The sequence below is a fragment of the Nelumbo nucifera genome, chromosome 8 (assembly GCF_055504915.1).
Source record: "Nelumbo nucifera cultivar China Antique chromosome 8, China Antique-T2T, whole genome shotgun sequence".
NCBI classification, from domain to species: Eukaryota; Viridiplantae; Streptophyta; class Magnoliopsida; order Proteales; family Nelumbonaceae; genus Nelumbo; species Nelumbo nucifera.
Genome location: NC_142656.1, coordinates 45,814,559 through 45,827,904, shown reverse-complemented (window position 1 = coordinate 45,827,904; position 13,346 = coordinate 45,814,559). Strand labels below are relative to the sequence as shown.

The 13,346-nt window shown below is 35.7% G+C and overlaps 1 protein-coding gene across 2 annotated transcripts; it reads left to right on the top strand.

The window, feature by feature from the left end:
- Nucleotides 1-8,439: 8,439 nt before the first annotated feature.
- On the top strand, nt 8,440-13,084 carry LOC104609077 (beta-glucuronosyltransferase GlcAT14A-like). 2 transcript variants are annotated; one of them, XM_010275288.3, is made up of 6 exons: nt 8,440-8,678; nt 8,772-9,808; nt 9,932-10,039; nt 11,633-11,708; nt 12,104-12,219; nt 12,302-13,084. In XM_010275288.3, exons 2-6 carry the CDS (start codon nt 9,289-9,291, stop codon nt 12,856-12,858), a joined length of 1,377 nt encoding a protein of 458 aa, XP_010273590.1. In that variant the 5' UTR covers nt 8,440-8,678; nt 8,772-9,288; the 3' UTR covers nt 12,859-13,084. The 2 variants fall into 2 exon arrangements, with proteins under 2 accessions (XP_010273590.1, XP_019055273.1); XM_019199728.2 differs by lacking the exon at nt 9,932-10,039 and having other exon boundaries at nt 8,450-8,678.
- Nucleotides 13,085-13,346: the final 262 nt, after the last annotated feature.

Below are 13,346 nucleotides of genomic sequence, written 5' to 3'. Positions count from 1 at the left end.
TGCTAATCGCTATCACACCTTGGTTTCTTATCCATGACACTAAAACTATTTTATGCATGGAAATAGAATTACAATCTTTGCCTATTTTATTGCATAAAACAGTCCCAACTAACAAACTATGACAACCATCCTTGCACCACTTAGACTCTTTTGCAAATAGAACTAGCTACAACTTTAAGTCATAGCCATACCTATCACAAATGCATCACTTGCTATTATTAGCAATGCATTAACATCATAGTTTTATGTTGATGATTTGGTACTTGAAAAGGCCAACGGGGTAGCCCATCCCCCAACCCATACCCCCCAACACCCCAAACCCTAGTGTAGATGGATTCGATCCCAAGTCTCCACTACAACCAGCAGAAGACCTTACCAACCAGCGGGTTGGCATGTTGCAATTTAACTCATGTTGATGATACATTTTTGCTTTTTATTACTGGCATTAAGTGTTAAAGAAAACTCTTATGGCTTGTTTAACTGATATGACTTGTTTTTATTCTATGTACACACTTAAATATTTTTGTTTTCCTCTATGCTCTTTCTAAATTTTATTTTTGTGAAATACATTTGAATTTATTTAATCTTATTTTATTCTTGCATTACACATTTTCGACTACCAATACTATGATGTGCTTCTTTCACTCAGCATAGGCTTAAATCATTAACTTTTAGTTTGATTTTACGCTACAGCACGGGGTAACCCTAAATTATATCTATTTAGTAGATCTTCTATTTCCTTTTCTAGTTAAATTTCTTATTATTTTCTTATTATATTCTTAGTCTTTTATTTCTCTCATTTTCTTTAATACTTATTGATGTTTTCTTTTAACCTCACATGTTCAACATTCAAGGTTTCTCCACTACACATTTGCTTACAACGATAGAACCTTCAATTTTGTGTGTTCTTAACATTTGCTTCCTAGCTACTCTCTTCTATATGCTTGTTATATCAATGTCAGGCTCCTTTAATTGATTATATGTTGCTACCCATTCTCTCCACCATTAATAGTAATTCTTTTTAGGGTTGGACTATGATATGGAAAATATATGATATCTGAAAAACTTATGATCAGTAAACTGGAATCATAAACGTGATAGCCAATCAGGTGTTATTTATCAAAATTCATGGGGGGTTTGATTGGTCAAAACTCTTCCCATACCATATCTTCTCCGCACCATAGATTTTCCCTTTAGTGATGGAAATGGAATAAAAAATTAAAATTAACTTAAAAATAAAAATGCGTTTTCCATACCAATGTCATGTCAATGATCTAATTGTTTAAGTAAAATGGGTCAATCAATAAACATTTTTCTTTCAAATTGGATATATATATATATAGAGAGAGAGAGAGAGAGAGAGAAATTGTCTAAAACCCACCATCACTTTTTATGAATTCTCTTAAACTTACCACAACTTTTCAAAATGTCCAAAATTCACCAGTGAGATTTTATTTTCCAAAACTCACCATTAAAACACTGTTAAAGTTCATTGACCCAAGTTGTCCATGTCAACCTAAATGCAAGTTTCATGACCAAACTACCCCTGAATGGTGAATTAACTTGTTAACGCTCATCAAGAGTTTTTCTTGCTCTCAACATCCCAGAGAGTGTTCTTGCCTCAATGTCCAAGGAACCTCTAACCAGGTTCACCTTCATTAATTTTTGTTTTCATTTTTGCTTAATTAGGGCACTCGAAGAAACCTGATTTTACTGCACTGGTTTTTACTTAGAGAATCTAATTTTGCACTCGTTTTCAGACTTCTCACAAAACCATAACTTTATCTGTACCTCAATCCATGGCTGTGAACACAATGAGTAAATAGATTTTTTTAGACTTCAGAGTAAATAGTTATTTCCAGACTTCTCACGAGACCATAAATTTCTATCTTTGAAAGGTATCCTGAGATGGACTTCTGTTCTGACTATTCTTCTTCTCAGGCAAGGGAGAAGCAGTGACAATGGTGAGAAGTTGCGGCAATGGGTTTTCTCTTTCGTCCAGACAAGGTTTTGGGTTGAAAAATGGCGAGGGTGTGCTTTTGGTTCCGTTCTGATTGTTCTTCTCAGATGATGGGAGCAGCAGCGATAATGGGATTTCATGTTCTCTTTTTTTCCTTTGTCTATAATGGCTTAGAGGTAACCCAGGAGAGAAAGAAAGAACATAGACACTCTGAACTCTTCGAAGTCTGGTTCCGAACAATCTATGTTGGAGTTGAAGAAAGCAATTTCTGGCCTACTAAGTCAGAAGACGAACTAGTGATGGAAATCTATGCTGGAGCCGGAGAAAGCCATTTCTTGTCTTCCAAGTCAGAAGATGAACTAGTGAGGAAGCCTCTAAACCCAGCATCAGAAAACCACTCCACAAGCAAGAAATTCAGATTCATCTATCCGGCAATCAATAGAACAAAACCCCTATGATCAGTTCATATCTATTTCAAGAAAAGTCATCTATTCGTCTTCAGGTGGTCTGACCTGTCACCAGTGGCGGAAGACGGAAAGCAAATATCTCAGATCTCACAAATACAACCAAAATGTCATAAACCAAATCACGTCGGGGATCTCTCTATCCATGAATTTGGAAGAATAAACAACCAAATCTTTAATGAAAATAACAATAAAAAAAAATCAAAGAAACATTTCGTTCTCTTTCCTTCTTCTTCTTCTATAAGAACGCGATGAAGAAGGAAGAAGAAGAGGAGGAAGGGAGCAAGAAAAGGAGAGAAAATAAAGCGAATCGCCAGCAAATGGATCATGGACCCAGGAGGAACTGAATGGGAGTTGCAGTTTTGGAGATCGAGAGAATAAAGCGAATCGCCAGCAAATCGCTGCTATAAGTCAAGTTAAGTATAGCGGTGGATCCGTATTTGCCGCTAGAGAACATTAGCACTCGATACAATGAAAAACGGAAAAAGAGTGCTACATATTCTCTCCCGCGCGCGCAAACGAAACTCTCACTTCCCTCGTCAATCGGCATCCCTTAATCTCTGCACCAACGAAAACCCCTTAAACTAATTTTCTCTTCGCCAGTTCTAGTTCCCAATCCTCTCTCCCTAATCTCTTGCCTCTCCTTCCTTCGGCATCTAAAAAGAATCCTGTCATCCCTCAATTTGCACCAACGAAAACCCCTTAAACTTTTCTCTTCGCTGATTCTAGTTTCCAATCCTCTCTCCCTAATCTCTTGCCTCTCCTTTGGCATTTGAAAAGAATCAAACTGAACTAAATTCTGAGGTAAGTCACCGATTTCTTTTCTACTTTCATCTTTTCTCTCTTTCATAGTCAAGATTCCTTCTCTCACATTCCTGCACAAGTTGGAGGCCTCGGATGTCCAATTAGTTCAGCAGGTTTGACACTTGAAAGCTTTTTCTTTATTTATTTATTTTTAATTTCTATTCAACCGGTTTCTCTATGATGCAATAATGGATTTGTATATATATATATATATTTTAATCAAACTGAACTTCATTAGATAGGATTTGGTAGTGGAGCAAGTGTTCGAGAAGAAAGTGGTCTTTGAGATTGAAATGATTAGTGCTTTCAATAGAGAAAGGAAGAAATATGAAGATCATCCCAATGCAGTTAAAAGATTTAGACATCAAAAGTTCAGTAGATCCATGCCAGTTTCAAAGGTGTTTGATTAATTGAAAGGGGGGGCTTATTTGGGGTTTGAATCAAGAAGAGGGTTAAGAAGAATAGAAGGGTTGTTAAGAAAAAGAAAGAGACTATTTAGTTCAAATGCAGAAGGCATGGGGTGAGCCTTGTTGCCTTGTGAAGGGCTCTCTGTGTCAATTTTGGTCTATGGGAAGTCAAGTCAAGTGGGAAGTCAATTTTTCTTTTGCCATTGTTTTGTTGGCAGGTAATTCCTTATCACCTTCTTGTATTTCTCTCTCTCTCTCTAAATAAACTTTTCTTCATTTATCTTTGGAAAAAGCTGTAAACAGCATATATAAGGAACATTGCTTGACTGAAAAATTTCCACTCTCACGTAGCTAGCAATATCCCTTTGAGGAAACTAATTTACAAAGGCCTGTACACCCTCAATATGAGAGTACATATCGCAAAACAGCCACATTCCTCCTGCTTAGCCATTGGAGGGGTCCAAGGGGACTTGGTTAATGCTATATATGGTGGGGCCGAAGTGACCTTTTAGTTTTGTGAAGTTTAATTGAATTGAATCAATGATAGATGCGGTGAGTGATGATTGGTGTTGGGGGGACCCATGTATCCATTTGTATAAGTTCTATGTATTGGCAGGGCCCACATATTAGTATTGTTTAGTTTTTGTATTGGTGGCGCTCATACATTTGCGTATTTACATATGTTTTTTATTTATATGTATTTTGACTCTAGATTACTTTGAAATAAAATCTGTAACTTCTTTTTATATCTTTAGCTAGTCTTTAAACATATAAACCTTGATGTATATCATATACAATCTAATTCTTATATTTGTTTTCCTTGTTTTTCAGGTTGAACCAATACAAGAATGATAGAAGGCTTTGTTGAAGATATTAAAGATACAATTTTTTTTTGTGATTTATTATTAGATGTAACAAGAATTTTGTACCTTTTTCCATATTATCAATGTATGGAACTCACATTAAGATGGACCTTTGTTTTTAATATGTTAGTTTTTATTTGAAATTTTGGTGTGATATAGGTGTTGATCAGGTTTTGGTGGTGGATATACGGTATCCATTGCAAATATATTTAATTCTCTTTTAGTGGTGGATATATCCGTCACTAAAATGCATGTTTTTTTTCTGGCGGCAGATATATACATCTGTTTTTTCTTTTTTGGCGGCAGATATCCGCCGCTAAAATGTATAGCTTTTTTCTAGTGGCGGATATATCCACCGTTATATGACGAACTAATGTATTTATAGCGGCGGATATACGAATTAATGACCTTTTAGTAACGAATATATACACCGCAATAGCCATTTTTCCCGCCGCTGTAGATTACTTATAGTGGTGGTTGATTTATACGCTGCTATAACCTATAGCGACAGTGCTTACAGCGGCAAAAATGGATATATCTATAGCCGCAGGTTTTTTAATGTATAGCGGTGGATCTTTCCGCCGCTATAAGCCGATATATATTCAAATGTTTACTATTACAACTACTGGTGATGATTAATTAGAGGTTTTGAGTATTTCTCAGCTTTACAAAATTGAAGGGGAAATCAATATGAAAGAAAAATAAGGAATTGAAGTTTAACAATGGCATTGAAAATTATTAATTATTCAAGTTTTTTTTGTAGAATATTAATTATTCAAGTTAAGAACATAAAAATGTTTATAAATTAATATCACATGGTCAAATAAAAAACATGGTGCATTTACTGCATAGTCAAATAAAAAACATGAACCAATGATAAAACTACATATCACATCTAACATCTTCAATGATAAAACTACATATTGTGAAATGTGAACCAATGAAAGATAAATAGACCATGTGGCATCTTTAATTTGTTGAAATTTTGATGTAAGGTGCGAAAAAAACTGAAATTTAAGGTAGTTGGACTCTTTATGTAATGGATAAAGGAAATTTATTTTAACATTTAAAGTATTTTCTATTTATGAAATGTATTTAAGTTGTAAAGCATTTTATAGTTTTTCCTTGTACAAAAATCAAGATTTACCAACTTTTCTTATTATTTTTTAACTTGAAATATAATGGAGACTAAATCAATGTAACCATGCATGCATATGGAAGATAAGAACATCATCATTAAAAACAGTTTGGCCTAAGGCACTTTTGATGATATAGTGATTAAATGACATTAATTATAAGTTAGTATCCATATATTTAACAATTGACCAAAACTAAGCTTCATCAAGGGCCAAATTTACCCTAATTTCAGTAGGACTTCAACCACATCTGGCTCATTGAAAACTTAGCAGATTAACAACCCAATTCAACCCAAGTTGCATTTTTACTATTGAGAACATGGTTCATTTTCTTTATTATTTATAAATTGTCATTTCTATTTTTCCCCATTTAAACCTTGAAAAAAAAAACCATCTTCTGCACTTTCATTCTATTTGTGACAAGTGTCCCATTTCAAATTTAGTCTCATTCACACACGTGTCATCAGACAACCCATAGGCTTATTAATGAAATTATAGGAAAAACAGTACAGCAGATCCCAACTCCATGAATAGGTGGTTAGAGTTGTCTTTGTGAGAGAGCAATGGAAGAGCTAAAAGGTATTGAGGTGCCCCCCCTCAACTTCCTATTTGTACATTATCATTATAATTGGATGGGAGGGAGCTTGCTTGCTTAACCCATAAGCCATCCATCATGATGAGATGCCACTACAACTTTATTTAAAACATCTCAAAGGAGAACGACTATATATTTTATTATGTTAGGCGAGAGAAAGCAGCTCCTCCTTTTTATTCATTTTCCTGATCTGCTAGGAAACCTGGCTCCATGTTTACAGCATACTAATTCATGATACATCTAGGTTTAAACATTTATTTTCGGAGTACATCTCATGTATCACCTTGGTTCTATCAATTTAGTGCAATTAATGATACTCAGATACTTATACAAGGGTGTTTGTTGTATGGTGTTCACAACGTTAGAATTGGAATAGTTATTTGATTCTAATTGTTTGGTTGGGCGGAATTTGGAATCCCACTTTCATTCCTTCTGGAATGGTATATCCCTATTTGAGTGCCTCTCCTTTAGGACTGAAATCTCATTCCTGCTGATTTCAATTCCTATCTTTTTATTCTTGTCTGAGCTAAACAAATTATGGGAATAAGCTATTTTGATTCCGATTCCAACTGCAATCCAAACAGACCCAATGGCTCAAGTTGAGCATTTAATAGATGATCGTCTAGTAATCGATATGGTCACTTGATACCCCTCCAATCCAAATAGGAGGTCGTGTGAGGATCAAGCCTGTGGAACTATAGACTCTCTGTTGAATGGCCGGACCCCATGCCCATTCTATCCCCATGTACTGTATGTAATGCCAAAAATAAAATTTGAATTGATTTGGCCTAGGGTTATTTGAATTAATACCTGATTGGGATGCTTACAGTTCGGTTAATCGAACTGTGGGGTATTTTTTGAAATCGAACCGGTACTATCAGTTTTTGAAAAACTGGTAATCATAATCAAATCGAAGCCAGTTAGTTAACCAGTTGAATGGTTCAGTTAATCATTGGTTTTGGTTTGTCGGTTTTTCGGTTATTTAGTTTTTATAATATATATTATAAAATATATATAATATTATATTATAAATAATAAATAATATATTTTAAATATATATTTATATATAATGCATATTTATTAATTTATAATATATAAAATATATATAATATACATAAATATATATAAAATATATAGAAATATATGTATACCGGTCGGTTCAATTAACTGCCGGTTTTTTATATTTTTTATATTGGTTAATCGAAACCGAACTAACTGGTTCGATTAACTGATTTTTCACTTTGATTTTTTTGCTCACCCCTATTACCCGACCCCACTCTGGTGGCAGTGGGATTTGATTCTAGTCTAGAGTAAGAAAAATTACCAACTGAGCCACTATTAGGAAACCGGATCTGCTCCTCACATAGGGTGCCTCACACCGACCTCATATGCACATCCTATCATGCATTAGGAACATCTCCCATATTTATAAATTATTATTCATAGGAACATCTCCCATATTTATAAGTTATTATTCATGTGCATTGAGAACATCCATTAATTGGTTCTGAGGCTATGGTTCTGAGGCTCCCTGTGTGAGGAGCAGATCCCGTTCCCCACCATTAATTGGTTCTAAAGGACATTTTAGGGTAAAGATATGGTAAAGATGTACCCCTTATGAGTAGGAGACCGTATTCCAAATCTCCAATCCAAGAAGGATTGGTGAGGAGAAAATACCCTAAAACTGATTGCCCAATCAATCCCCAAAGAAAACTAATCTGAATCGGGATAAGACAAAAGTCTATGCATCAGATTGTCAAAAGTGGCTTCCTTTCGAGTTCTTTCCATTACTTTGGTCCAAACTCCAGACTCATGCAATGACTGACATTTTTGCACCTTGATGATTTCAGGGTTTCTTTTAAATAAGAAATTCTACAATGAAGATACCCTCATCATAAGAGGAATGAGGTGCCCTCCTAAGCTGGCAAATCTACCTGAGTAAAGAAAATCAGGGCCCCCCATCAGATGGTTCTCACATTAAAAAGTACTTGATCAGGAAGTCAGGACTCTGATGGTGGATAAGTTACCATCAGAATTCAATAAAAAAAAAAAAAAAAAAAAAAAAACAATAACCCACAAAACAGAGGTTCATTGTTAGCTTAGCTGTTCATTTTATATTTGTTAGAATCTTTTAGGTGAGATCCATGCACCTCAGTCCAGAATGGTAGGGGTAGGAAAAATACAAAAGGCTATCTCTTTCGATTCTTCTTTTCTTTGTTTAGTACGTAAGAAAGAGAGAATGAAAGCACCACCAAACCCTGAAAAGAAAATGACACCTTACGATTCAAAATTTCAAGTCTATCTCCCCGTGGGTCGCTTTCTTATTCCCCTGTAACAACGATACATGGAAGAAAAGAGCTACGTTGATAAATACCTTTCATGTAGTCCTGGGCCTCCGGGGTTGCTTGTGCTGAACGGATTCATAAGTTCTGTTTACTTCTTGTTTCAGGTACCAGATTTCTTCTGTTTGGTAGTTTACCATCTCTATGACACCATAGCTCTTGCCTATTTCTCCATTAATTGTCTTACTTTTTCCTTTCAGTTACTGGGTATTCTCCCTCTTCTGCTGATATTTAATCAGTATTGGAATCTCTCAGAATTTCTTCGTTTTGGTACTGTAGAGGTTGTGGCCCCGGTTTGCAGTGTTTTGAAGTAGTCACAAGTTCATTTAACATTTTGCCAGGTGATTTCAAATGGGTGTCACGGATTTCTGTTCTGAGAATTAAATGAAGTTTATTGAGCCTTGGGATCATCTATAGCTGCTTCTGTTGCATGCATTTATTTGAACATAGGGTTCATAGCAGTGTATTCTACACATTTTCGTTCTTGTAATTTTGAATTCAGTAGCTGCAGATCCGCTGAGGGATTTAGTTTGAGTTTTGGAGGCTTTGTTGAAATCTTGAATGTATGTACATAGAGTATCTTTGATTCAAGGGATTATTCTATTGAATTCTGATTCTGATCAAGTTCAAGGAATTTGAAGGTTCAACATTTAAGGAACCAGTCAGAGTTTGATTTCAGTTTACTTGGTTGTTTTCTGGTTAGGTTCATCTGAAACAATGAGGATGTCTAGAATTCTGTCATGTGCTTCAGGTTATTCGACTGGGATTCTGGTTTTCTCCATTGGTTTAATTGTGTTTGGAGCTTCCAGCTCTTTCCTTCAAATTAGATTCTCGAATACAACTCAGGAGTTTCAGATCCCTACTAGAGTTCCAAAGAAGGGGCCTGAGTATCCCCCAATTTTTTCTTATTGGATTTCTGGTACTAAGGGAGACAAAGACAGGATTTTGAGGTTGTTGAAGGCAGTTTATCATCCCAGAAACCAGTACCTTTTAAATCTTGACGCCAGTTCATCATATTTTGAAAGGAGGAGATTAGCCCTGTCAGTTGAATCAGAAAAGATTTTTCAAGCTTTTGGAAATGTGAATGTTGTTGGAAGAAGTCAGGCAGTAGACCAGATTGGATCCTCTGCTCTTGCAGCCATGCTGCATGCTGCAGCATTACTACTTCAGATTAATAGAGATTGGGACTGGTTTATTACATTAAGTGCATCTGATTATCCACTTATAAGTCAGGATGGTAAGATACTAATTAAAATCCCTACTTTCATTCTAATGTTTCTGCTCACTACTGTTTTGGACAGATTTGAATCTATGTTTCTTGTAACACATATAGGATATAAAGATCTACTTTAATTTTCAGAGCATGTTTGTGGTTACCAACAAACAGTTATGTTCATCCCAACTCTTTACAAACAACCCATTCAATTGAATCAACTGCCTCATGTGATCAGCTATATATGTTTTCCAGGTCTAGTTCTTCCATCTTGATTTAACATTTCTGATTATTTAATCGTTTTCTCTCTGTTGAGTTTCCAAGGTTGAATAGATTCTATTCAGTTTTATCAATCAAGTTGATCTGGTGAATTATCAAGAACTTGATGAAGCAAGCTTTGCACTCTGTTTTGATTTCTTTTCTATGAAAGGAACCCATATATGTTTTTCAACTTAGGGGGTGTTCTACAACTTTTGATTTTTTTTTTTCTACAAAAGGAACCCATATATGTTTTTCAACTTAGGGGGTGTTCTACAACATGAAAGTTTTTGTTTTTATTTGTTTTTGAAATTGTCACATTAGAAAATAAACAGAACATGTTTTTGAACTGTATTTTTGTTTTGAGAAGTAAAAACAAGTTAGTTTTGTTATAAAAAACAAATCATGTTTTTGAAACCATCAAAATGATGGCTTTAAAAAAAATGGAGTATATATATTGTATGATTTATGAAAGATGATGAGACTTGACAGATCATTAGATGAAAACATGTTTTCCAAAGCAGCAACTCAAGAACACATTTTATTTCTGTTTTGAAAACAAAATATACATACACAGCCATGAACATGTTTTTTGTTTTAAGAACCAATTTGTTATTAGACTCACAACAAGAAAAACATTTCACATTGAAGAAAACCCACTTTTTTGCACAAAGTGGCAACCGTTAGAGTCAAACCTGTGTTCTCGTGCTTACCAGCAAAAGATTTTACCATTACACCAAGTAATGGCCCCTAATAGGGGTGAGCATGGATCGGTTTGGTTACATGGCAGAACCTGGAACCTACCCTGTAGGGGTCAGTTCTTGCCTTGGTGGTTCCAGGGTCTACCTATGGAATCTATTCTTTCTTTACTCTCCCCCTTCAAAAAAATGGCATGTTCTTTTAAAACTTGATTTTCAATAAATATAATATATAGTTTAAAACTTATAACATCATTATTTATTAAACTAAGTAATTTAATATGTAGATTATCAATAATATATTGATATATGGTTCAAAAATTATCATTATAATTTAAATTTTGTAAATATTACCTTTTGCGTTACTTATGTATACATTTAAATTTTAAAATGAAAACAAATGATCAAATCACTTAGTTACTCAATGGTCAAGTGAGACCATGGCCTTTGTAACCATGAGTGCTTCCCTGCTTGGGTTCAAATCTTTACACCCTCAAAAGTATTTTGTGGTCTATTTCAAGGCAAATTCAGTTCCAAGGTCAGTTCCACCAAGGCCGGTTCATCGGGTCGGTTCAGGTAGGGTAAACCCCTAGACACTGGAACCGGCCAGGGTGGGAGTTGGTTCCAAGAATTTGAAACCAGACCCTACCCTGTAACAGATTAGATAGGGTCATTTCAAGGCTGGTTCGAGGTCAGTTCCAAGTAGAACCTACCCATTTTCTCACCCCTAGCCCCTAATGCTTTCGTGTTAGATCATCCTTAATTTTCTTCACACTTCATCTATGATTCTCAAGATAAACCTTAGCAACATTTTACCACATCTTTCACTGTTGTTAATATCCATCAACCTGGATTATAATTATGCTAAGAACCATCTTCTGCTTCTTTACAGACCTCCTTCATGCCTTTAATTCCTTGCCTAGGGATATGAACTTCATTGATTACACCAACAAGACTGGGTGGAAAGAGTAAGGACCAACTACTGTAAAACTTTAGAAGTGTTTTTCCATTGAGGTTGTCTAAGGTGCCTCGGTAGATTGTTTAATGATGTAATGGTACACAGTGGCTGGCATACATGCAGGTTAATCCAACAACAAATTTCATAGGCTACAAAATAACCTGATTGGATTACTAAAATCTTCTGTATATGTAAGCTCCCCCATTTATCCTCATACAGAAAAGCTATAGTCATCTGACCAAAATAACTTTCAGGCTAGAGATGTCATGTAGGTGAAAAGAGATATTCAATAAATCCCACCTCGCATGTTTGCCACATGAATGCTACATTGTGTACATTACATTTTCTCTTCTCTGATTGCTTGACTACTTTTCAGAATCTACAGTGTGAACTTACATGGTGCAGGAGGCAAAGGATTAACCAAATTGTCATAGACCCAAGTCTTTACTTTCAAGAAAACACACCAATTTTCCATGCTTCAGAGACTCGAGAAACCCCAGATGCCTTTAGGATCTTTGGAGGTCAGCCTGCAATATCTCCAGTAGGTTTCTACAATAAAATAGATATTTACATTCTCATGAACTCGGGTTTATCTCTGAACAGGTTCTCCATGGTCCATTCTCAGCAGAGCTTTCATGGAGTACTGTGTACATGGGTGGGATAACCTCCCAAGAAAACTACTTATGTATTTTTCTAATGTAGAATACCCTCTTGAATCCTACTTTCACACGGTACTCTGCAACTCTGATGAATTTCAGAACACCACTCTGAACAATGACCTGAGGTTCATTCTCTCAGACACCTCTCCACATGTGGAACCACATTTCCTTAATACATCCTACTATGAGAGGATGGTAAGGAGTAAGGCAGCTTTTGCGAGACCATTTCAGGATGATGATCCAGTGCTTCAGAAGGTGGATGAAGATATCCTGAGGCGCCGATCAGATGGATTGGTCCTAGGAAGCTGGTGCCTGGATATAGGAATGAATCAGAGTGTGAAAGCTAACATTGGAAATCTGACTTCAAAGGAAGATTCCTGCTCAGGTTGGGACAACATTGATGCTATTAATCCCGGCCCAGATGGAGTGAAGCTTAAAGCTTTTGTTTCCAAACTTGCTGCAGAAAGGAGGCTACAATCAAACCCTTGCAATCAGCAGTGATGGTCATAAACCTAGCAGCTTGGGTGCAGATTTAATTGAAACAGAAATGTGATAAATCCCAGCAAAATAATAATACCCAATGCATACTAATCATGTAGTCAAGCAACAGGTCAGGAACAATGATTTCAATGTAATCAAGGCAGAGTGATTTTCTCCTGTTCTGTTACTTAGAGACGGGTGTAGTTGATTAATTTGATCTTAGTACAAATAAGTAGGTTTAGTTGAATTGTTTCTGACATGAATCCTAAAATTGTAGATGAGGGCATGAACCAAACAAGCATAAGAGCTGATCCTCCCCACCTAATCAAAGAATTCAATTTGCTCCTAGAAGTGTTTGGATGCAGTGCAAATCTGAACCAGATACAAATTTTGCACCCAGTTTAGTTTTTCATCTGTTTGTTTGTTACTATAATTTGCACTGTTATCTGCTATAAAATTTGTACTTTTTGCATCTCAAAAATCGATGCAAAATTTGCACCACCTTCCTC

Bases quoted from the DNA above. Each gene is read 5' to 3' on its own strand.
- LOC104609077 (XM_010275288.3), top strand. From the start codon at position 9,289: ATGAGGATGTCTAGAATTCTGTCATGTGCTTCAGGTTATTCGACTGGG. The intron at 9,809-9,931 runs GTAAGATACTAA...TTTAATTTTCAG, and splicing joins TCCACTTATAAGTCAGGATG to AGCATGTTTGTGGTTACCAA. The intron at 12,220-12,301 runs GTCAGCCTGCAA...ATCTCTGAACAG, and splicing joins TGCCTTTAGGATCTTTGGAG to GTTCTCCATGGTCCATTCTC.